The sequence below is a fragment of the Anabrus simplex genome, chromosome 4, assembly GCF_040414725.1.
Source record: "Anabrus simplex isolate iqAnaSimp1 chromosome 4, ASM4041472v1, whole genome shotgun sequence".
Lineage (NCBI taxonomy): Eukaryota > Metazoa > Arthropoda > Insecta > Orthoptera > Tettigoniidae > Anabrus > Anabrus simplex.
In genome coordinates this window covers 419,266,480-419,291,605 of record NC_090268.1, presented here as the reverse complement: position 1 = coordinate 419,291,605, position 25,126 = coordinate 419,266,480, and the positions used below count along the sequence as shown (strand labels likewise).

The 25,126-nt window shown below is 36.5% G+C and overlaps 1 protein-coding gene across 1 annotated transcript in view; it reads left to right on the top strand.

The window, feature by feature from the left end:
• LOC136872783 (probable E3 SUMO-protein ligase RNF212) overlaps positions 1-25,126 on the top strand; it is a 187,047-nt gene that overhangs the window by 97,476 nt on the left and 64,445 nt on the right. Inside the window, exon 5 of the mRNA XM_067146625.2 lies at positions 22,910-22,992. Within this exon, the coding sequence (XP_067002726.1) occupies positions 22,910-22,992 (83 nt within the window). The remainder of the gene's footprint in view (positions 1-22,909; positions 22,993-25,126) is intronic.

Below are 25,126 nucleotides of genomic sequence, written 5' to 3'. Positions count from 1 at the left end.
AGACATGTCAAAATTCTAAACGGCAATATCTAGGTATTGAGGTTATGTTCCCGAATCAGTCATGATTAAAATCATTTCCCAATACATGAAGGCGTAATTCTAATTATAGAATCAAATCAAAATCAAAATCAAATGAGGTGTCTACCTCGGTGGCAAATGGTACACTAAAATACATTATAGTCAAGCACTAAATATTAAATTAACAAGAGAAGAAAATTTTTCTATAATACAATATTATACAATTTACGCTAACAATGTTTTCTATTAAACACACAGCTCATCCTTAATAAATTTATATTGTTTACAAAATTCTACTTATAATATCTCCTGTACTACTTACAAATATAGTCAACTGATATACAGTATGTGGAATTACTTCAAATGATACTATACAACTCGTATAAGATAAATATTTACATTGCATTTATTTACTTATTTACTTCTTTTTTTACCCGTTCTGGAACCTAAGTAGCATAACGACCTGCTGCGTCTTAACCAGAACCTCTTTTGCCACCACTTTTCAGAGTTCCTGAAGGGCCTTCACAGCTACCGTAGCAGTCCCAGGGCCCTCGAAGTCCCCACTGTACTTCACCCCTACAGGCAGTCCCCTACTTCGGCTGTCCAAACTCCTTAGACCAGGGGACGGAATTAATTTATTCACACACATTTTTTTAAATTAACAATAACCTGCACTGGTAGAATGCCCTTTAACACTTCATTTATTTTCTCTGTTGCTGTTTATTCTCTTCTTGAATATCTGTACAGATTTTGGAAAAGGATCAAACACTACCCCTGGTAAACTGTTCCACTCCTTCACACCCTTCCCAATGAATGAAAATTTACCCCAATCGCTTCTGCTAAAATTCCTTCTAATTTTATATTTGTGGTCAGTCCTGCCGATATAATTATTTTCCAACTGAAGCCTCTCACGGATATCTCCCCATGCTGCTTCTCTTGTATAGGCTCTATATAATCCTATAAGTCTAGTTTTCTCCCTTCTCTTACTTAAAATTCCCCACCCAAGTTCCTTTAACATTTCTGATACACTACTCTTTCTCCTGAAATCCCCTGTTACAAATTCCATTTAATACGTTTTGAACCAATTCACTGAACAAAATACGTTTTGATACAGCCTTTTATTCACATAATACGATTTGAAGTGTTCATGTATTCCAAAGATTTTTATTGACTTTATTGTTAGCTACAGCGCATCATTTACAGTAAATTAAGTTATTATTAACACATTGTTAATGTTATATGGATGTTTACAGTCTTGCAAGTAATACTTCTTCCTCATGCAAACAGTCACAGTCTTCGTCATGGGTCGGCCTACCAGTATCTGATGTTGAACCGATGTTTAGTGCTGAAACATAAAATTGTAAACTGTCAAACTCCTTCCAGTTGTCTCCAAATCTGGCCTTAAGCAGGTTCTCGACATCCAGTTTTTTTCGTAAATGAAGCTCATAGATTATGATAAATTATGATCCAGTTTTTTAGCATCAGGTATTGCTCTCGGTTTATCGATTATGGGAGATTCATGTACCTGTCCTAGCCTTATGCCTCGTTTCAGAAGGGTTACGAATGGCTTTGAGGGGTCATCAAACCTGTACGTCGGTTCCGTCTTTACTGTAATGTGATACTGACCACTTTTGTCGCTTTTCTTCAGAATCACTTTCTTCATTTCTTTAATCCTGTCCAATTTCTTAAGATGCTTGGTGAGGATCTTGTAGTCCCTTATAACCCATTATTTTCCTAGATGTTTCACAGTCCCCACAGACTGATAGATCTCTCGGTATTACTCGGGAGTAGCAATGACAGAGCACTTAAGAAGAAACTTGTCTACATCGCCAAAAACCTTGTCTGCTGGTAAAACAGAATGTCCTGTGACAGGAAAGATGACAACAATCATGGAAATTTTAGCGGGTGCTTTGGTTTGTAGCCTGTAAACTAGAGCATGAATAACATGCATGTTCTTGTCTTGACCTCCACATCCATCTGCGAACAGCCTGATACAGGTGATCGATTTATCGAAATGTACCTCATATAAAAACGAAGTAACAGCTGATGACACCTCGTGTGGCCCGTTTTCCAGCCTCAGTCTCATTCCATACATACAATTTTGGATTCTGAATACTGGCATCGCTAATACACAGTGCATAAGATGATATTTAGCGCAAATAGACGTTCCCTGATAAGTTTGTGAAAATCCTGTGAGCGAATTTTATCCGCTCCCAAATCAGCTAGTAAACGGTTCTTTTTAGCACTATCTTTTCAGCACTGAATTCCTATGGGAAAGAATACGAAATGACCCAATCTAACTCAACAGCATTAAAGAGCAAACCCTAATTGGCTAAATTATAATTTATAATTTGACCTTTTTTCATGAATTATTAAGAAAAGAATATTCATTTAGGACATACTCTCAGTCTCATTCCATACATGCAATTTTGGATTCTGAATACTGGCATCGCTAATACACAGTGCATAAGATGATATTTAGCGCGAATAGACGTTCCCTGATAAGTTTGTGAAAATCCTGTGAGCGAATTTTATCCGCTCCCAAATCAGCTAGTAAACGGTTCTTTCTAGCACTATCTTTTTCAGATTTAATCTGAAAGAGCATTCGAGCGCAGTAACTACAAGCACCCGTGGATGGTGTCCCAAACCCATTGTTGAACTGTGTACGGAAAATATTCTGGAAGAACCACTTTTTCACTTTCAGGTCCGTGGAAACACTCTCCTACGGATAACTAGCCTTCCATGGTGATCGAAAGTGAAAGGGCATCCAAGGAATTACACACTGTCAAGTACGACATAAAACTAGCGGTAACAGCCAACAAAAGAGCGGGATAAATGCAGGCTGGGAGAAATTATAGTGAACATAATACGTTTTGAACTGTTCGCCATGGTGCACATAAATTCACAATTAAGTATTTCTTATTTTCCACCTAGTCAATACAATGATTGCTTAAGGCAATTTAATGGTTAAAAGTGGTACATGTTTCGTATTTTATCAACATCTTCAGCCACATAACACTGTTTAGAAGAAAAATATATAAAATTGACAAAGTAATGCTTAAGAGGAAGTGTCCTTAAAATTAACATAAGATTGACAACATTAAAACAAACAAAAACTCAAGAGAAAATATATAAATTATTACTACAATTGAAAGCAGTTGTCAAGGAAACACTTGTACAATATTCCATAGAGAGTATGTCCTAAATGAATATTCTTTTCTTAATAATTCATGAAAAAAGGTCAAATTATAAATTATAATTTAGCCAATTAGGGTATGCTCTTTAATGCTGTTGAGTTAGATTGGGTCATTTCGTATTCTTTCCCATAGGAATTCAGTGCTGAAAAACATGATTCAGAACAAATCGTATTATGTGCACCATTACATAAAATCAGTTTCATGGTCCGTATCGCACTTCAATAGATTCACAATTAAGTATTTATTATTTTCCACCTAGTCGATACAATGATTGCTTAAGGCAATTTAATGGTTAAATTATAAATTATAATTTATAATTTGACCTTTTTTCATGAATTATTAAGAAAAGAATATTCATTTAGGACATACTCTCTATGGAATATTGTACAAGTGTTTCCTTGACAACTGCTTTCAATTGTAGTAATAATTTATATATTTTCTCTTGAGTTTTTGTTTGTTTTAATGTTGTCAATCTTATGTTAATTTTAAGGACACTTCCTCTTAAGCATTACTTTGTCAATTTTATATATTTTTCATCTAAACAGTGTTATGTGGCTGAAGATGTTGATAAAATATGAAACATGTACCACTTTTAACCATTAAATTGCCTTAAGCAATCATTGTATCGACTAGGTGGAAAATAATAAATACTTAATTGTAAATCTATTGAAGTGCGATACGGACCATGAAACTGATTTTATGTAATGGTGCACATAATACGATTTGTTCTGAATCATGTTTTTCAGCACTGAATTCCTATGGGAAAGAATACGCAATGACCCAATCTAACTCAACAGCATTAAAGAGCATACCCTAATTGGCGGGAAACCGCGTCAAAATGTATTCTGACCCCAACTGCATTTAATACGTTTTAAAACGATGCTCCTCAGTTAAAGATTTATGAAATTTTACATGAGCCGAAGGGAGAATTACATTTTAATGAAGTCGGTTACATAATAAAGTTTCGAACCTTTCCCTCGGGTTAAACTGCGGAGCAAGCAAAAGAGAAGATGTTAAGTGGCCATACCTTGCTGAAGAACTGCTGACGCATGAATGAGGTGCCTCCCACCCTCTGCGTGACACACACACTTAGTTAGATGTTGATCAAATGGCTAGGAGACGTGAAAATCCACAGTTTATAAACCCTCGGGGAAAGTTTGAGACCTTTCATGAATAATCAAGACATACCCACAGAGTTTTATTGGTTAAACTCAAAAGTTACACTCAAAATCAAAGAAGAAATATGGGATTGGTAGGAAATTAATTGCAGAAATTCTTGATTGGTTAAATTCAAAACTGGCGGAAAGAAAAGATAAATATTTCCAACCCAAAAATTAATGAATAAAATTTAGTAGAGATAAAACTTACAGGTACAAAGTTTCTTCAAAAAGATTCCTTCACTTTGCACCAGGGTGCATGATCAATGTTAGTAGTGACATCTATGAGAGAATGTTCAAACTTCTTGATGAATGGAAAACAAAAACAAGTAGAAATTCACGCAGTTCACAATAACAAATTTTAGTGGTGCCGTCTTCAGAGAAAATTTACAAGTTAGTCCAGTTTCAAGTTCACGGTTTCTCCTGTAGAGGAGTTCTTTAAGGTGCAAGATTTAAATGTGCGGCGTAGAGGTGTACCTCCTGCTACAGATAGAACAAAATATATTCTTGAAATTATTTCAATAAAAATAGTAATACTGGCTGCGATAAAACAGATGAGAATATAAAATTATAACATTACAACTGAAATAAACCCAGCATTAAATTTGAATTCTTCTTGACCGAACATTTTAAACTTATACAAGAAATTTATCCCTCACTGGTTTACTTGACTGTATCTTCAACACTTTGAGTGTAATTACGACGTATTCCTTTGAGTTGGTGTTTTCTGTAGGTGTATCAAGCCTAATTTGGTGATGTATCCTTTTTGTTTCACTGACGACTAAGTATCCATGTGACTGCTTCTTCTCCATCCAGATGACTGACTACTATCATCTCAGTACAACACTTCTTGGCAAGTGTCTCCATCCATATGACTTCCTAGCAAGTCTATCCTTCTATATGACTTCATGGCAAGTCTCTCCGTCCATATGACTTCAAGTAACTGATCGACTGAGGTCTCTCCTTCTACTTGACTCGCTCACTGTTCACCATCCATTTGACTGACCGACCAACTGTGGCCTCACTCTCACAATGACTCCAACTAACTGACCGACTGAGGCCTCTCTATCCCTCTGACTGATGCTATAAGACACTGGTCCAGCTTATATAGCCTGAGCTGACACACCTACGCAATCTCCAGAAATAACTATGATATACTCCCACCTGGCTCCAAATGTTACACACTATGTTGAAATTGCCTGGGACACTCTAGGTTTCTCCCCAAAAAATGAGCTCACCGCTAAATGCACACGATGACAGAGCGATGACTCGTCAGTTACGCTAGCAGTATTGCAACATATGCATTGCAATGTCAAAACTTATTACAAAACATATCCATATATGATATTATGTAGCAAGTCTTACTTTACATGGTTAAATGCTAATATTCACACATATATACACAATTTAACAACAATCACGCAAGCAACAATCATTGCAGAATTGAATTGAACAATAATAGTAATAATAATAGTACAGAAATAATAATAATAATAATAATAATAATAATAATAAGAAGAAGAAGAAGAAGAAGAAGAAGAAGAAGAAGAAGAATACAGATATCACCAAGTAACAAGATTTGAACCGTTACAATATATAGAACGTATGTTCATAAAAAATAATTTGTTGCTGTGTAAAATTTCTGACAGTCTCACAATCTCATTCTCTAATAAGTTCTTCTTCTTATTATTATTATTATTCTTAGGATGCAATCTCTCTACGAAGGATGACGATCCAATTAGTTTTGATTACTCACAAAACAGTGGCTCGAAAGATTTCAATAGAAGTTCATCCATACCAGCAGCGCAAGTCTTTAAGCCAGAAATTTCTCGGTCTTCCCATAGATTGTCGTCTTTCAATTTTCCGCTTGATAATGAGTTAGAGAATTTCATATTGTTCACCTCTCATGATGTGCCTGATATACCTGAGCTTTTGCTCCTTGATGGTTGTTTGAATCTTTTTTTTTACCTTCTTATTTAACAAGTTGAGGACTTCCTCATTGGTCTTTGTTTCTACCTAAGATATTCAAGGACCAGCTGAAACACATCATGAAGACAACTGATATAGAGACATGGGGAGAACGTGTTGTGGACCGCTCACTGTGGTGGAACACTACATCCACTGCTGTCAACTTGTTTGAAAGAGAACGCCGCAGACATCAAGAGGCCAAGCGACAAGCAAGAAAACTCCGTCAATTACAACCCCGCCCTCCTCCATCCATTCAGTGTGATTTATGTGGGCGTATGTTTATGCCAGCATTGGTCTGTTTAGTCATCATAAACACATCCATAAACTTAGTTGAACTGGTCAATGTATGCAGGAAGAAGTTATATATACGCGGATCGAGTTACAACAGCCGATTCAAAGCATCTTTCTGTACAAGTACATTTTTAAAGCTTCAGTACACCTCTTAAGAATGGTCAGCCTTCAAAACCATACAGAACAGCGAAGACATAACATCACAACCTCCATACTCAGAGCTAAAGGTTGTGATCTCTGCTGGTGAATAGAATAGAATAGAATTTTTATTCAGTCATTATGTTACATACAATAGACATTGTCAAAAAATAAAATCATAATATACAGTCTGTATGCAAACAAATTGTAATTATATCAAATTCATTAATTTCATGGTATTCTTGCAGTGAGTAAAAGGGATACATGAGTAACCACTTCTTAAGCTTATTTCTGAATATATTAGATGGTAGTTCTTTTAGGTCTGAAGGCAGTTTATTAAACATCTTCAACTGAGCAATGAAATGGCTGGAAACCATCATTTATAACCTATGACGAGGTACATTGACTTGGTTAGCTGGCCTGGTATTTTATTCATGAACATCACTTCTCAGTTTGATTTTGTCTGTTTCTGCATATGCTTTATGAAGTGCATTATAAATATATGTGTTCACAACAGTCATAATGGACAGCTTAATAAATACAGGCCTACAGTGGGCCATCATAGGAGATTTTGTTACGATACGTAATGTCATTTTCTGGAGAAGTAAAATTTCAGAAATCCAGATGCAGTTTCCTCAAAGTAGAATTCCATAATGAAGAATACTGTGAAAGAATGCAAATAGGCATTTATAAGGTATTTGCTTGGATCTTTATCTCTGATGGTTCTCAAAAGATACACTACTCTTGATAGTTTACCTGAAATAAAGTCTTTGTGAGCATTCCAGTTCAAGTTTGAATCTGAATGTATTCCTAATAATTTCACATGTTTATTATCATGATTTACTTGATTTTTATTTAAATTAAATGTAATTTACTGAGTCTTTTTGTCATTTACCATGAGTTTTTTCTCAGAGAATCATTCAACTGCCATGTTCAATGTTCGCTTACATAGCACATTGAGTACTTCAACTATTTTTGCCCCATTTAAAAAAATGCATCATCTGCATATAAAACCGTACTGGCATTAGATCCTATATTATCACATAAGTAATTTATTTGAACTGTAAATAGAAAAGGACGTAAAATCACACCTTGTGGTACTCCATGTTGATTATGAAGTTCTTTTGATCGAATTCCTCCCAGTTCCACCGTTTGCCTTTGATTGCTCAGATAGGAAACTATAATGTTCAGCTGTTCATCCTTAACACCATAGTAATTCTATTTTAAAATTAAAAGTGAATGGGAAACACAATCAAATGCTGTGCTGAGATCACGTAGAGTGTCCTGGGCAACTTTCTTATTTTCTGAAACAACATGTTGCAAGAGGGATTCTATTGCTTCAGTTGTTGATTTACCTTTGTGATAGCCAAATGGGTTCTCGCAAAGAAGGCTATTAGATTCAAATAATCTACTTGTTGTTGTGTCATTACTTATTCTACAATTTTACCAAAAATAGGAATAACCAAGACTGCTCAGAAACTACTGGTTTTTTTTTTTATAGGGGCCTTTTTGAGAACAGGGGTTACCTTTTTATATTTCTGGCTACATGCGAAAACCCAAGTCTGTAAGCAATCATTTATACTAACAATGAGAGGTTTCAGAAAATATGGAACTACAGTCATGAGGAAGTTATTTGATATACCATATACATTTTTGCTATCAGAAATGTTTAAATTGATCACTGCACGTAACTACATATTCTGTCACTTTTTTCCATACCATGCCCTAGCTGCCTCTGTGGATCAGCGGTAGAATGTCAGCCTCCGGATCCCAAGATAGCGGGTTCAAACCCGGCAGAGGTAGTCGGATTTTTGAAGGGCGGAAAAGAGTCCATTCGACATACCATGTCGTACGATGTCGGCATGTAAAAGGTCTCTGGTGACACATTTGGTGTTTACCAGACAAAATTAATTAAATCTCAGCCATAGACGCCCAAGAAAATTTCAGTTTCCTCAGTCTGCCGTCTAGTGGGCTTAGAGTAAAACAGAACACCCAAATTGTTGAGCAGACAGTCAGATGGCATCAAACTGAAATGTCTGCACACAGTAGCTGAGGTCATACAATTATTATTATCCCTTTCAGACCGTGTGCGCACAATTGTGCGGGTTCTTATTTTATTGATGTCTGAGCTTATGTGACGTTTTTTTGGCACTAGACTGGACTGCAGTCCTTGTGCAGGACGTGTAGCACGTACTTCAGTTGGTTTTATTTAGCGCTTGACCCCCAGGGGGCAGGAAGAAGAGTTTAAAAATACAGTTCATTGGCAAGATGGTGGGAAACAGTAATGCCTAAAATAAGTATTTATATATTGCAATCATATTAATCTAGAAGCTCTACTGAATATCGGAATATAATCAATGATGTGTGTAAATTGTTTAGCGAACGTAAATTGTGAACTTTCAACATTGTACTGCCCCCATTTTTCCCGAGCTAAGCCCAAGCCGTCGAGCGAGAGATCCCAAGGTGGACCGTTCGATCGTTGGCTATCACTTTCTAGAGGCATTTAAGGGTTGTTAAGGATTGATGACCAAGCAGGATAAAAAGAAATGTTAAAACAACACTCTGACATTTATTCACACAAGCAAACAAACAAATGAAAATATTCTTGCTGATATTTTTTTTTTTACAGAATAGAACTTTCATAATATTGCATTTCTTCCTCGATTTAGAGTGACACGTGTTCTCAATCTCCAGCCTTACTGTGCTGTAATGAAACCAAAGAAAAATTAGGCCTCTTGCCTTTTCAAATCAAAACACTTGACTGAAAGAATTAAATAAATTAACATAGAACTTGAAAAATGATTAACAGCAGTCTTGCTAACGAGGGTTTTACAATAATGTGTTCAAAACTTTACCAATTCAAAGTAGTCTCAACACGTGGTTTTAAGATGTACCTAACTGAATTTGTCATTTACAGTATTTAACAATAATCAATGACACCAACATGAACTTCAGTAGAAAATGAAAATTGATTTCAAAATTCTCAAAATTAATTAATTATTATTCTGATTATTATTATTATTATTTCTCATCATTTAATTAGCCCATGTTTCATTGTCACACGATCGTGTTCTTATTAATTTTCCACTGCATTATTTACCTAATGATCGTCATTAGCATTTCAGAATAATTATTTTGAATTAATTATTAATAACTTATTTTCACCATAACTCCAATTAATTATGCGGCTAACAAATTTCTACCTCTGATCTGTGTATTTCATTTCTATTCAAATTAATCTTAAAGTATTTCAAATTTTAGAAATTTACATTACCAACGTGTGAGCTAGTTAAATAATTTTATTTACAAATCGAGTGCCTTCATAAAGTAACGAGATGATCTTTCCTTTTAAATCTCGCTAATTAAGAAAATTAATTCTTCCTAGTCTTCCTCGACTTAACTTAATCAAACTTTCCCTTAAGGGCATGAAAATTATTTCTTAAGGCAACACACAACGATGAGTGCAATCTGCGTCACAGCGAGTGCGTGACCAGATCAAAATTAAACGAAACCAACATGACACAAGAGAAATATACATATTTACATACACACACACATTCACACTAGGGAAACACGTTTTTATGTACATTATTTACATCGAATCCTGTTTTGGCAAGTTTATTTATGATTTTTATTGGAGGTCGGGACGCGTAATATCTAGTAGAAATAATCCGTGTACTGAAATTATCCTTCATTTATGGTGGCTAGTGATCGAAGTCATGGGTATCACTTGGTAGAAACACATTTCACATATCAATGTAAGTTCATCTAACTCATGAAATTATAATGGAAGATTCTAGTAAAATCCATAAGCACTACCATCATTTGGGCTACAGGTTGAAATTACCGCAAGCGTGAGCCTTACTTGTATTACTTTTATTTCCTACTTGTGAAATACACTCGCAACACGTGCTCCAAAAATTATAATCCATCTTGCGCTCCCAATACACAAGAATAAATCAAATATCATCATCAAATCAACAACTGCACAATTATACAACAAGTATCCCGCAGGATTGGTCATATTCCAGACCCTTCATGAACAGAGCACATTCAATCTCACATATAAGGACTCTACAGTAGTTTTATGGCTCACGAGCGTTTACTTCTGTTTTACCCGATCTTTAGTTAATATTATTATTATTTAAGTGATTATTACATCTACTGATCCTCATGGAATATCGTAAAATTAGATGACTTCATCATAAATGCAACAAGTGATCTTGAAAGACACTAGGTTCGACCCTATTCACTCAAAATGTACACGTAAATTTCCATCCAGTAACTTCAACATTACAAGAAAAGTAGATTTATCGTGTGGTCAGTGATTATTAAATATAAAGCTCCTTAAGCATGGGAAATCATTCAAAGACAAGCTACATGTCTACTCTAATAGATTCCAAAAATTCATTCACACGTACCTAGTCTACCACGACACCTTAAGAAGTGGAAAAATGAAATATTTCTAACTACAACAAACTAATAGATCTACGACTTAAGAAGAAAGACCTCTAGTTATACAAAAGGTAAGACAGATAAATTAACTTAAATAGGTACTCAAGTTTTGATGGGGTTCGATTCTCGTCGACAGTCAGTTATTCCAGCATACTCCTCCGGTCAGTCTCCTTCCAATTACCAGATACGCCTCACATTTTACAGCTCCATGGAGGCTCTGCAACAGGTGTCCCTCGATGAAATGATGATGTCGGTGGTTGCGGAATTATCCATTTTGAGATGTTCAATTCTACGACGACTTCCGTAGAATGCCGGTCACAAGCTGTAACTGAGATGACAAAATTAAGTATTTTGCACAAGCACACGCCGAATACAAATATCTCGTCTACACTGTCACACTTAACTTGGCTCCTAGGCGTCTTTATTCCATAGAATTCACTAATGGTTTCTCTAAATTCTAGCAGAACGGCGTCGACTTGAATTGAAATTACTTCTCCACGTGGTCTGAGAATGTGGTGCAGCACAACACGACGAAGGATATTCAGAGTAAGAGCTTCAAGAGTATTTACAGCATTAAGAGAGCGATTTACTCGAAACAAGGCCTTTTATCTAATTAGCCAGGGAGGTGTGATCTTCAGCGAGAACGGTAATTGGCTGATGGTCTCATTTAATTGGCTCAGACTATTCCAGAAACAAGCTGGGTTGCGTGCGTGCGAAGGTAGTCACGTGGTCTGCTCTGACCTTGGCACAGTCTTGCCGGTGTGTCTCCCCTCTGAACGACGAAAAAAACTCGTTCTCAGCTCGCCACAACTCCCCAAATGATATACTGCAGTTACAAGCAGACAATAAACTTTTCACTTTCCACTTGTTAAAATATTCGTAATATCGCCAATTTTAACGGGGACATCTCTCCCTTGGTTGGAGTATAATTTCGTTAGCAGATGAAATTATAACATGACAGTATCCATTTCTATTGTTCCGGAAAATTGGCTGATAAATCATATGGTAGTGACGTAGTAGATCTCGCGACAGGTGTCCGTCCTCCTCGAGACTCGGAGTTCTTCGTTCCGCTCCTTGCATCCAGTAGCCTAGTCTCTCCATACAGGGTGTTCCACAAGTATAGTTTCCATCTTTAATAACTTATTTTCCTTTTTTAGCAGATGGTTACACGGTGTCAGTTAATGGTGTTTCACTGTTACGCTGACCATGCCTTCAGGATTCAGGCTATCTCCTCTCACTGGAGATGAATTTTTTTTTTTATCGGCACCTTGGCTGTGCTCCTGACTCGAGTTATTCTGTTGGCTTCCCCGAGCCTTGGCCTCTTGATATTGAAGGCTTTCTGCCCCCACGATATCAGGGTTGGTATCCTGGGTTTGGATTGCTCTTCGCCATCGTTCGCTTTCCTGTGTCGTGTTCTGCAGGTCCTTTAGATACTTTTCCTTTTCTTCTTCTCGCCAGTCTCTCCTTCCTCTTGATTGGCGGAAGTCCTGGTTTCTTTTCCAGCTCCTTCGATAGTCCGAGTATGGTCGCTTCCTCTCGTTACGTCTGGAATATTCCCAGTTCCTGATGGGTCTATTTCTGCGTACGGGCGATCGATCACGAGGTGAATCTTGCCCTCCAGGGTTACGTTTCCACGTTCTCCCTTGGTTGACTGGTTTCGATTCCTCCTCCTTATTCGTTGTCACCTGATGGATCTGAGGTTCCGAGTTTCGTCCCTGACGAACTGGCTCCTTGGACGTCATGTCTAATTGTCTTAATAACGCCTCAGCCTGGATTGCAGATTGTGTATTCGAGGCTATCATGATCCTCTGCACATCTGGTGGTAATTGACGTGTGATCAATTTAACCAACTCAGGTTCTGATGGTGGTGAGTCTAGCTCTCTTAATTTCCTTAATTGACTGGAAAGAAAATCCGCGTATCTTGTGGGCGTAGAAGATGCATATTTTCTGGCATATAGCTCCGTCCTAAGGTTGTATTGGACGTCGCTATTCCAGTACTTCTCCAGGAATGCTTTCTTGAAACTTTCGAAATCGTCAAACGAAAATCGAAATGCAACGAACCAGGTATGTACTGAGTCTTCCAGGATTTTTTCGGTGACTCTTAACTGCCTTTCTGGTGGAATTTTCGCATCGCGAAAGTAATCCTGCAGTTCCCGAATGAAGCCTTTCGGAGTCACGTTTCCTCTAACGTTGTTAAATTTCTTGGGCTGGTCTTCGTGGTGACGAATTATATTGACTATCTGAGTCTGGCCGGTTGTATTCACTTGAGACGTATTTACTGTCGGCTCTGAAGAAATGTCAATTGTATTCGCAGCGCCTGTTCCCATAGTTGCAAGTGGAGTTGACGTCTGACCCGTGCCGGTTACACGTTGCTCCAGTAACGCCTGCTTTTCTAGCAATGAGTTAGTGACCTTGCTAGTGTTTTCATTCTGCATCTTCAGGAGATGCATTTCATGTACAAGCTCCTTGATTCCATCCGTGTACTCCTTTCGAATCCCTTCGGTTTCAGTTTTTGACTCGGCCGTGACCTTGTGTATGGCATTCATCAGGGTGGTTTTGATTGTTTTTATTTCGCCCCAACTATCCTCAAGTGACTCGTGGATATAATCCATCCGTTCTGAGTTATCGACTTGGGATGTCTCGATTTTGTCGAGAATGCCCTTTTCGACTTGTTGTAGCTTTTCGTTTAATCCCAGGAATTTCTTTGCCCAAGCCGTTTTCGTAACCTTAAGGTCCTCTGCATTTGTGTCAATCTTTTCCTCAATATTCAGGAATGATTGTTCGACTTCGCCCTTATATTTGTCAGTTCCAGTTAAGATGTCCTGCTGAACGTTCGCTAATCGTTCACTGAATTCATTGGACATGCCCGCCATAGACTTGGCAATATTTTCATTTACTTCCTTTTTCATGGTAGCGAAATCATTTTTAACTATAACGAGCTCGCTCTGCATTGAGGCTAGCTTGCCGTTAAAAAGTTTAATGTCAGAACATATCTTCCCTAAACCTTCTTCAGTTTGATTTTTAATGTCCGTCAATTTTTCTTCAATGGCTTCCCCGAGAGATTTTTCGAGATTTATTTGTGCGTCACTGAGATCACTGAGTCCTTTCTCTAAGTGTACCTGAGTGTCACTAAGTTTCCTCTCTAAGTGCAATTGATTTTCACTAAGTTTTTTCTCTAAGTTCACCTGACTATTATTGAGTTCAAAGAGTCCTTTCTCTAAGTTTACCTGATTTTCACTAAGTTTTTTCTCCAAGTTCACCTGACTTTCACTAAGCTTTTGTTCTAAGTTTTTCTCTAAGTGAGCCTGATTTTCGCTAAGTTTCTGTTCTAAGTTCATTTGACTAGTATTCAAGTTGGCATTGATCCTCTCCTCCATAGCCAACAACATCTGCCTTAAGTCCTCCATAGTTACAATTATTCATTAAATGGCTATTCTGGTACTGGAAGGATTCTGATCGGAATACTGGAATGTTGGGAATCGAACTCCATCAAATTTATGAAGGCAGCGATTTGTCGATATCATGAAAGTTCCGAATTTTCACCAATATCGGTCACAATTATCAATTTAACTTTAATTAATTATCATCGCAGCAAATTCGAATTTCTAATTACCAGCAAGAATTTTTTTGTAAACAAAATTCATACAAGTTACATTTAACATGTGCTTATGTTAGCCACAAGAATTTGGGCGAATAAATGTATCACAGTCAGCCTAATTTAATTGGTCATCTGATCTTGTCAATGTCATAAACACTGGACAGCACAAGATCATTTTCGAGCTTGGTTAAGCCAATCTCGAGCCCCACGTTGGGCGCCATCTTAAATGCCCCCATTTTTCCCGAGCTAAGCCCAAGCCGTCGAGCGAGAGATCCCAAGGTGGATCGTTTGATCGTTGGCTATCACTTTCTAGAGGCATTTAAGGATTGTTAAGGATTGATGACCAAGCAGGATAAAAAGAAATGTTAAAACAACACTCTGACATTTATTCACACAAGCAAACAAACAAATGAAAATATTCTTGCTGATATTTTTTTTTTTACAGAATAGAACTTTCATAATATTGCATTTCTTCCTCGATTTAGAGTGACACGTGTTCTCAATCTCCAGCCTTACTGTGCTGTAATGAAACCAAAGAAAAATTAGGCCTCTTGCCTTTTCAAATCAAAACACTTGACTGAAAGAATTAAATAAATTAACATAGAACTTGAAAAATGATTAACAGCAGTCTTGCTAACGAGGGTTTTACAATAATGTGTTCAAAACTTTACCAATTCAAAGTAGTCTCAACACGTGGTTTTAAGATGTACCTAACTGAATTTGTCATTTACAGTATTTAACAATAATCAATGACACCAACATGAACTTCAGTAGAAAATGAAAATTGATTTCAAAATTCTCAAAATTAATTAATTATTATTCTGATTATTATTATTATTATTTCTCATCATTTAATTAGCCCATGTTTCATTGTCACACGATCGTGTTCTTATTAATTTTCCACTGCATTATTTACCTAATGATCGTCATTAGCATTTCAGAATAATTATTTTGAATTAATTATTAATAACTTATTTTCACCATAACTCCAATTAATTATGCGGCTAACAAATTTCTACCTCTGATCTGTGTATTTCATTTCTATTCAAATTAATCTTAATGTATTTCAAATTTTAGAAATTTACATTACCAACGTGTGAGCTAGTTAAATAATTTTATTTACAAATCGAGTGCCTTCATAAAGTAACGAGATGATCTTTCCTTTTAAATCTCGCTAATTAAGAAAATGAATTCTTCCTAGTCTTCCTCAACTTAACTTAATCAAACTTTCCCTTAAGGGCATGAAAATTATTTCTTAAGGCAACACACAACGATGAGTGCAATCTGCGTCACAGCGAGTGCGTGACCAGATCAAAATTAAACGAAACCAACATGACACAAGAGAAATATACATATTTACATACACACACACATTCACACTAGGGAAACACGTTTTTATGTACATTATTTACATCGAATCCTGTTTTGGCAAGTTTATTTATGATTTTTATTGGAGGTCGGGACGCGTAATATCTAGTAGAAATAATCCGTGTACTGAAATTATCCTTCATTTATGGTGGCTAGTGATCGAAGTCATGGGTATCACTTGGTAGAAACACATTTCACATATCAATGTAAGTTCATCTAACTCATGAAATTATAATGGAAGATTCTAGTAAAATCCATAAGCACTACCATCATTTGGGCTACAGGTTGAAATTACCGCAAGCGTGAGCCTTACTTGTATTACTTTTATTTCCTACTTGTGAAATACACTCGCAACACGTGCTCCAAAAATTATAATCCATCTTGCGCTCCCAATACACAAGAATAAATCAAATATCATCATCAAATCAACAACTGCACAATTATACAACAAGTATCCCGCAGGATTGGTCATATTCCAGACCCTTCATGAACAGAGCACATTCAATCTCACATATAAGGACTCTACAGTAGTTTTATGGCTCACGAGCGTTTACTTCTGTTTTACCCAATCTTTAGTTAATATTATTATTATTTAAGTGATTATTACATCTACTGATCCTCATGGAATATCGTAAAATTAGATGACTTCATCATAAATGCAACAAGTGATCTTGAAAGACACTAGGTTCGACCCTATTCACTCAAAATGTACACGTAAATTTCCATCCAGTAACTTCAACATTACAAGAAAAGTAGATTTATCGTGTGGTCAGTGATTATTAAATATAAAGCTCCTTAAGCATGGGAAATCATTCAAAGACAAGCTACATGTCTACTCTAATAGATTCCAAAAATTCATTCACACGTACCTAGTCTACCACGACACCTTAAGTGGAAAAATGAAATATTTCTAACTACAACAAACTAATAGATCTACGACTTAAGAAGAAAGACCTCTAGTTATACAAAAGGTAAGACAGATAAATTAACTTAAAAAGGTACTCAAGTTTTGATGGGGTTCGATTCTCGTCGACAGTCAGTTATTCCAGCATACTCCTCCGGTCAGTCTCCTTCCAATTACCAGATACGCCTCACATTTTACAGCTCCATGGAGGCTCTGCAACAGGTGTCCCTCGATGAAATGATGATGTCGGTGGTTGCGGAATTATCCATTTTGAGATGTTCAATTCTACGACGACTTCCGTAGAATGCCGGTCACAAGCTGTAACTGAGATGACAAAATTAAGTATTTTGCACAAGCACACGCCGAATACAAATATCTCGTCTACACTGTCACACTTAACTTGGCTCCTAGGCGTCTTTATTCCATAGAATTCACTAATGGTTTCTCTAAATTCTAGCAGAACGGCGTCGACTTGAATTGAAATTACTTCTCCACGTGGTCTGAGAATGTGGTGCAGCACAACACGACGAAGGATATTCAGAGTAAGAGCTTCAAGAGTATTTACAGCATTAAGAGAGCGATTTACTCGAAACAAGGCCTTTTATCTAATTAGCCAGGGAGGTGTGATCTTCAGCGAGAACGGTAATTGGCTGATGGTCTCATTTAATTGGCTCAGACTATTCCAGAAACAAGCTGGGTTGCGTGCGTGCGAAGGTAGTCACGTGGTCTGCTCTGACCTTGGCACAGTCTTGCCGGTGTGTCTCCCCTCTGAACGACGAAAAAAACTCGTTCTCAGCTCGCCACAACTCCCCAAATGATATACTGCAGTTACAAGCAGACAATAAACTTTTCACTTTCCACTTGTTAAAATATTCGTAATATCGCCAATTTTAACGGGGACAGTACGTAATACCGTGAGGTTTTGAATGTTGATATGCACAAGTGTGCGGGCTAGGTTTCCCTACAGGCAATGCATGCAAGAGTGCTGGGTACTGCCACCAAAAGGACTATGAAAGCAGAACTCATACTCTATGTGAGAAACGTAATGTATAAGATTTTGAACATGTACATGTGTATATTCACATACTGAGCTGAATTTTTTAATTTTTTGTACGTAGTGAATTAAGTCCTGACACGCACATTTCTGTGGGTTCTGTATTTTAGCTGAAAGTTCTCATTTTGTAAAATAAACTGTAAAAACATGTATTTGAGAGCATTTTCGTAAGTTTTTGATGTACAAACGAAAAATCACACCTCCAGTTTTCTTTCAGATTTGACGACAAGGTGCTGCTGCCAAAAGGGCAGTAAAAGCAAAACTCATCCTCAGTGTAGAAAATGTGATATTTACTTGTGTTTGAACGAAGATTTGTTTTAAATTATTCCCCACTGTAAAATAGAACATTTGATCATGTATATATGTATATTCACATGCATTGAGGTAATTTTTTTTTGTTAGTAGTGAATTAAGTCCTGACATGCACAATTGTGTGGGTGCTTTTTAATTTTTACTTTGTAGAATAAACTAAAAACTAAAAGAATCTTCGACTATTTCCGTAATAAGAAAACCAAGCTGAACTGGTTTAAGGAAACTGAGAAGGACCTATGAGAATTCCAAATCACAGAAGAGATGCTTGTAGATAGATCTGCGAAGAAAATAACCAAAGATAAAATAAAGAGGTTTCAGGACAGGGTGAAGCCCAAACGACTATACAGAATTTCTGAAGAAGAAGGAAGGTAAGATCTGAAAGAATGAAATAGTACTGGGAGGACAGGAAAACACGACTCACTAACCATTGATAGATCTATCATACACCAAAGAGGGTGAAACAGACAAGAAGAAGAAAAAACTAAAAACATACGTATTTAAGAGCATTTTAGTCAGTTTTTGACAAATATTCTGCTGTTGATGAGGTAGCTCAATGCATCCTTATGAGTGGCAGGAATATTCTCATAATTATTACTTACAGATTGAATAAAGTAATTTTTTGAATTCATCTGGTGTAATCTCAATTTTGGGCCTACTATATTTAATGGTTCTGTTGCTCTCTCTGTTGCTTTACTTTTATTACCTGCACTTTCAATATAACATTCATTAGCTTTTTGTTTAGCTGCTATTATATTTTGTTTGTACTTACTCCTTGCATTGTGTATAAAGTTGAGGTTTCTGGGCTTTTATTGCTCTTAAAACTCTTCTTCTTATTCTTTTATGACCGCATAGGATCACTTTAGTCAGTCCATCGTTCAGGTCTCTTTGAAGGGATTGTTCAGGCTTTGTGGTCTTCGCAGTACTTCTTCAGATGCCTCGATCTTTGAGCCCTTTCCTCAGTTGAAAATATGTGTGTTGTTGGTTTGTTTCATGTAAGGGTAAAGCGGAGGTTTGTATTCTTGAGTTTTGTATTCAGTTTTATCTCATTTGTGGTGTCTTCTGTTTTAAGGCCTATATCCTTCAGATCCTCTCTTATTTCTCTGATCACCGGGCGAGTTGGCCGTGCGTGTAGAGGCGCGCGGCTGTGAGCTTGCATCCGGGAGATAGTAGGTTCGAATCCCACTATCGGCAGCCCTGAAAATGGTTTTGCGTGGTTTCCCATTTTCACACCAGGCAAATGCTGGGGCTGTACCTTAATTAAGGCCACGGCCGCTTCCTTCCAACTCCTAGGCCTTTCCTATCCCATCGTCGCCATAAGACCTATCTGTGTCGGTGCGACGTAAAGCCCCTAGCAAAAAAAAAATATATACATTTCTCTGATCCATTTACATCTTGTGGTATTTTTTGAGATGAAAATGTGTTGTACTAGTTGTTTCAGAAGTCTCGAATCCTGCATCCTCATGATATGTCCAAAGAATCCCAGTCTCCTCTTACGCATAGTATCTGTAATGAGTTCTAGCTCTTTGTACACAATTTTGGTAGGTATTATCTGCCACTGTCCATCTTTCTGGTATTTTTTGTTGATGCAGGTTCTTCCAATCCTCCTTTCAATTTTCTGAAGTCTGTCAATCTTTGATTGTTTATTCAGGTGAAAAAGTGTTTCTGCTGCATATGTAGCTTCCGGTTTTATAAGTGTGTTATAGTGTTGTATTTTTGCATTTATTGATAGACATTTCTTTCTGTAGATATCCCATGTTAATTTTTGTGTTTTAGCTAATCTATTTGTTCTTGTTTGGATTGAGATTTTTTTCATTTAGGTTATGTGTTATTACTTCTCCAAGATATTTAAATTGAATTACTATTCTGATTTTATTACCATTTATGGTAACTTCTTTTAGTTGTGTTGGTTTTTCAGGCATAATTTCTGTTTTTTCAAATGATATTTTGAGGCCAATTTTATTTGCAATGTTTTGAAGTTCTGATATCTGGGTTTTTGCTTCTTTTATATCCACTGCTAGTAATGCTGAATCGTCAGCAAAACCCAGGCAATTTGTTTTGATTTTTTGCCAATCTTTATTTTTGGGAGACATTTCCTAAACCATTCCCTCATTACCATTTCTAGAGCACAATTAAATAATAGTGGTGAGAGCCCATCTCCCTGCTGTAGTAAAGTTTTAATTTCAAATGTCTATGATGTTTCACCCCTAAACTTCACTTTTGATTTGGTGTTAGTGAGAGTCAATTTTATCATGTTTATTAATTTGGGGTGTAGTCCAAGGTGTCTTAAAATTTTAAACAGAAATTTTCTATGGATGCAATCATAAGCTTTCTTGAAATCTACAAATGTTATCACCATATCTCTGTTTCTTCTCCTGTTATAGTCCATTATCAACTTAAGACTCATGATCTGATCAGGACAGCTCCTCCAGGGTCTGAAACCTCTGATATTCTCCTAGTTCTTTCTCAAGTTGTAAACTTATCCTATTAAGGATGATTATTGAAAATATTTTGTATGTTATGTCATTATTTCAAGCTCTGATGTAAAACCGCTTCAGGCCTGTAAACCTAGGTTTTGAATGTTTAATATTATGGACTTTTTTAATGACTGGAAGACAATCCTCAAGCAGTAATAAAATGTATGAAAGAAACCATAAAATTGAATATTAAATTTTCACGACCGCATTGTAATCGAAACCAACTTTCAACCTATTAGGTCGTATTACGTACATTTAGTACGTGTTGAAGAGATGTTAAGTACAGAACAAAAATGGCCAACTGGATACCAGTGGGATCCGAACCCACAACCTCCCGATTTCGCGTCAGTTGCTCTACCAATTGAGCTATGGTGGCCTAGGCTATCTTTGTTCTGTTGGAAAGGATCTAAGCTACAGATGTGGCACTACTGCCATCACACTGTAGAGTGCATTTGTCGCCCGTTGAGGGCCAAGTCAATGAATATTGAATTTTCACAACCGCATTGTAATCGAAACCGACTTTCAACCTATTAGGTTATGTTACATACATTTAGTACGTGTTGAAGAGATGTTAAATACAGAACAAAAATGGCCAACTGGACACCAGTGGGATTATTCTGCATAGGGCAGTAAAATTTCAACCAAACAGCTTTGTGATCAGAACCCACCCCATGTGAAGACATATCTAATGTGCCAATATTAAAGGATGAGGAGTTGACAGTAGTTATGTTATCAAGCACTGCTTTCCCATGAGTAGGTTATGTGTTTGCACAGTAAAAGTTAAATGACTTTAGTAAATTCAGCAGACTATTTACTTTCTTTGTCGTTTGTCTCATATCAAAATTAATATCCCCACAAATACTTATTTTATACCTTTCTTCTGATATGGCAACAAGGCTTGTTATGAGCTTCTCCAATTTTTCATGAAAAATGTTTGTGTCTCCATCAGGGAACCTGTAAGAATTTAATTCACTATTAGGCTTAGATTGTTAAGGAGCACTGCTGCTGTCTCAGAGTTGAATTATACACACAGATTTGAAATGTCAATAACTTTACAGTCTATATTATTTAGAGCGAACATAGTTACACCTCCATTTTTGTGAACCTGTCCACAATATATTGTCTTTAATTTATAACCAGTAAGTATTACATAGTCTACCTCATTATTTTGAGACCAATATTGAGTTATACAGATAATTTTAATAGAGTTTTGAGTTGAAAAAATTCAGTTGTATCAATTTTATTTCTTAGACATTGGCTCTTCCATACCATATCATATCCAAAACTAAAATTTGGCCCAAATCTAACATTTTCATTACAAGATGAAGTACTTATAGTATTTACACTCTAATTGAGCCAACTTCCTGCAGAGCTGGCTCCCTCTACTAGTTTCTCCGACCACTTAAACAATTAAGCAAATAATACCCTTCTTAGACTATAATTATTTTTTTCTGAAGAAATCTAGAACTGCATTACTGATGTTCTGTTTTCCTAATCTATTAAGGTGTAAACCATACCTTGTATAACAATTCCCTTCAAAACTAGCTGCATCAATAACACGTACATTGCCAAAATGTTTACATAATGATTGAATGTCTCTATTAACTCTATCAATTTCTATGTTCACACAAGAATTTGGAATCAAATCATGATACTTGCTGAATAATTGTGTTGGGAGGCTTAATGCTTAGCACATCATTAACAACCCATGTGTTTATATAGAACCTAAATGAATGAGGAAAGTTTAGTTCATATTTACATGATTATCAGTCCATATTGAACATATTTATGTGCAAATCTTCAGTCTGTGAATAAAAAAATAATTTGGGCATAAATGGACATTCAAAATATTGAGTGATGCAATTTGGATTTGATTTAGGGCCTAAGTTGTGTACTGAGATATGCAGCCATAATGAATGCAGAGGGACATGGTCAATATTTCATTATTATTTTTGTGGTGATGTTTTCTTTTCAGGGGAAGAAATATAAAAATCTCAAAGAAGAGAATAGAAAACTTAAGGAAATAATTCAAGCTCTACAAAGGAAAACAAAAGAACTGTAAGTACACAGGGAGGAAATTTAAAAATAAATTGACAAATCATGTATACTAAGGAAAAAATATAATTGTTGTAGGGAAAATCTATTAAGTTGGCCATGCGGTTAGGGGTGCACAACTGCGAGCTAGCATTTGGGAGATGGGTTAGAACCTCGCTGTTGACAACCGTGAAGATGGTTTTCCGTAGTTTCCCATTTTCACACCAGGCAAATGCTGGGGCTGTACTTCAATTGAGGCCATGGCCATTTCCTTCCAATTCCTAGCCCTTTCCTATTCCATCGTCGCCATAAGACCTGTCTGTGTCGGTGCGATGTAAAGCCGATTGTAAAACAAAATGTTGTGAGGAAAATAGTTGCCTGCCAGTTGATTGAAATATCTATGCATTGTGATCTCGTGAGTTGTACAATTATACGAGGGTAATCCCAAAAATAAGGTCTCCTTTTTTTTTTTTTTTTGTAGAATTCCTTGGAGAATTTTAATTAGTGTTTTATACAGCTGGTATATAGTTTAATCTGAAGTAGAATGTAATTATGAGTACAAGATTTCCATCAGTGTTGATAGCCGTGTGTCCAAATAAACCATTGCTGTACTGGACAAGAAATGTGAAACTGCATGAGCAGAAGTTCTGTTTATAGCTTTTATGATTGTGATCATTCCAGACAGTCCAAGTCAGTAACTTCCTGAAAGGGTACAAGTGCAGCTTGGAGTGCATGGGAAAGCAGTCTAGTGAGTCAAATCCTGCAACCATAGTTATGTAATCTGAGAGGTAGACTATATATCCAGCAAAGTTTAATTCAAGCTTAGGGTTCTCATTAACCTGGTGGGTGTTTGAGAAATGAATTGTTATAGCCTCTTCGAACCTCATTTATTTCATTTTCTGACCATGCTTTTGTATTCTTGTCCATATGTCCTTCATTCTCTCGATAAGAACGTTTATTTCAATTTTCCAATCATGTTTGTGTATCCTTGTCCATATGTCCTTCATTCTCTTGATAAAAGCGTTTCTTCTTTTCTCTGACAATGATTGTTATTCCACAGGCTTGATGTCATCCTTAGGTATTGTCCAGTCCTTGATTTTCTATTTAGAGATATTTTTGTCCAGTACATTTTCTTCTGATATCCTGTTCAATCTTGAATCTTCAGCCACTTCTTTCTGCCATCTAGGTTTATCTTTGAACTCCTGAAATTTTCAGTATCTTCTGTGTTATTCTGTTGTCATTCATATGAAGCACATGGCTGAAGATAGTCAGCCTTCCTATCCAACTTGTTATGCATGCCATCATTCCTTTTGAATTTCTATTCTCCTTCTGTTGGATCCCTATCCTTTCTTTTAGCTTCTTGAATTCTCGCTTTGAGGTCTTAATTCTCAAACACTATGTTTCTGATGTGTGTAGATTAATTCATTTTAGTCACTCAGCCATGTCTTGTTTCTCGGTGTTCATGTTCAGCTACTCTGCTAGTTATTTAAACATTTCAACCCTTTGGATATCACCCTTCATTCTTACCTTGGTTGGGCTGTCTTGAATGTTGGTCATGTACTTTGGTTTTTCATTTGAGACTTTTAGTCTTAGTTTGCCTCTCTGTCTGTAGAGTTCTTCAGTCTGTTTCTCTGCTTCTCTAGCAGAAGCTGCCAAGATTGCAATGCTGTCCAAAAAAGCCAGGTAATGTGTATCTAGTCTGATTTTGGGTCTTCTGATCATGAGTCCATTTTTTACTTCCTTTTCTTGGGCTTTTCTCCATTCTCCAATGAGCTTTTCTAGCCCCCTGAGTTGAAGAGTATATACATATTAATTAATTTACTTACTTTATATATTTACTAGCAAATGTACCTGTGCTTCGCTAAGGTATTCTACATTGTATACGGATTTCTCCGTAAATTACTGTAAATGCAGTGAGTAAGACTATATTAAATTGCACCTTCAAACGGACTTCACCATCAGACGACTCGTTCAGTGTTCTACATGGTTGATCGTGACATTTTCCCGTATCTCCTATATTTATGGGTTTGATTCAGTTATTCATTGAATGGGGTGAAATTTGGTACAGTTTTCACATACTTCTATATTTTTTGATACTCATGTGACCCTGGAATCATAACATTTTGCGAACATATGGCCACTGGTCATGTCAATGTGC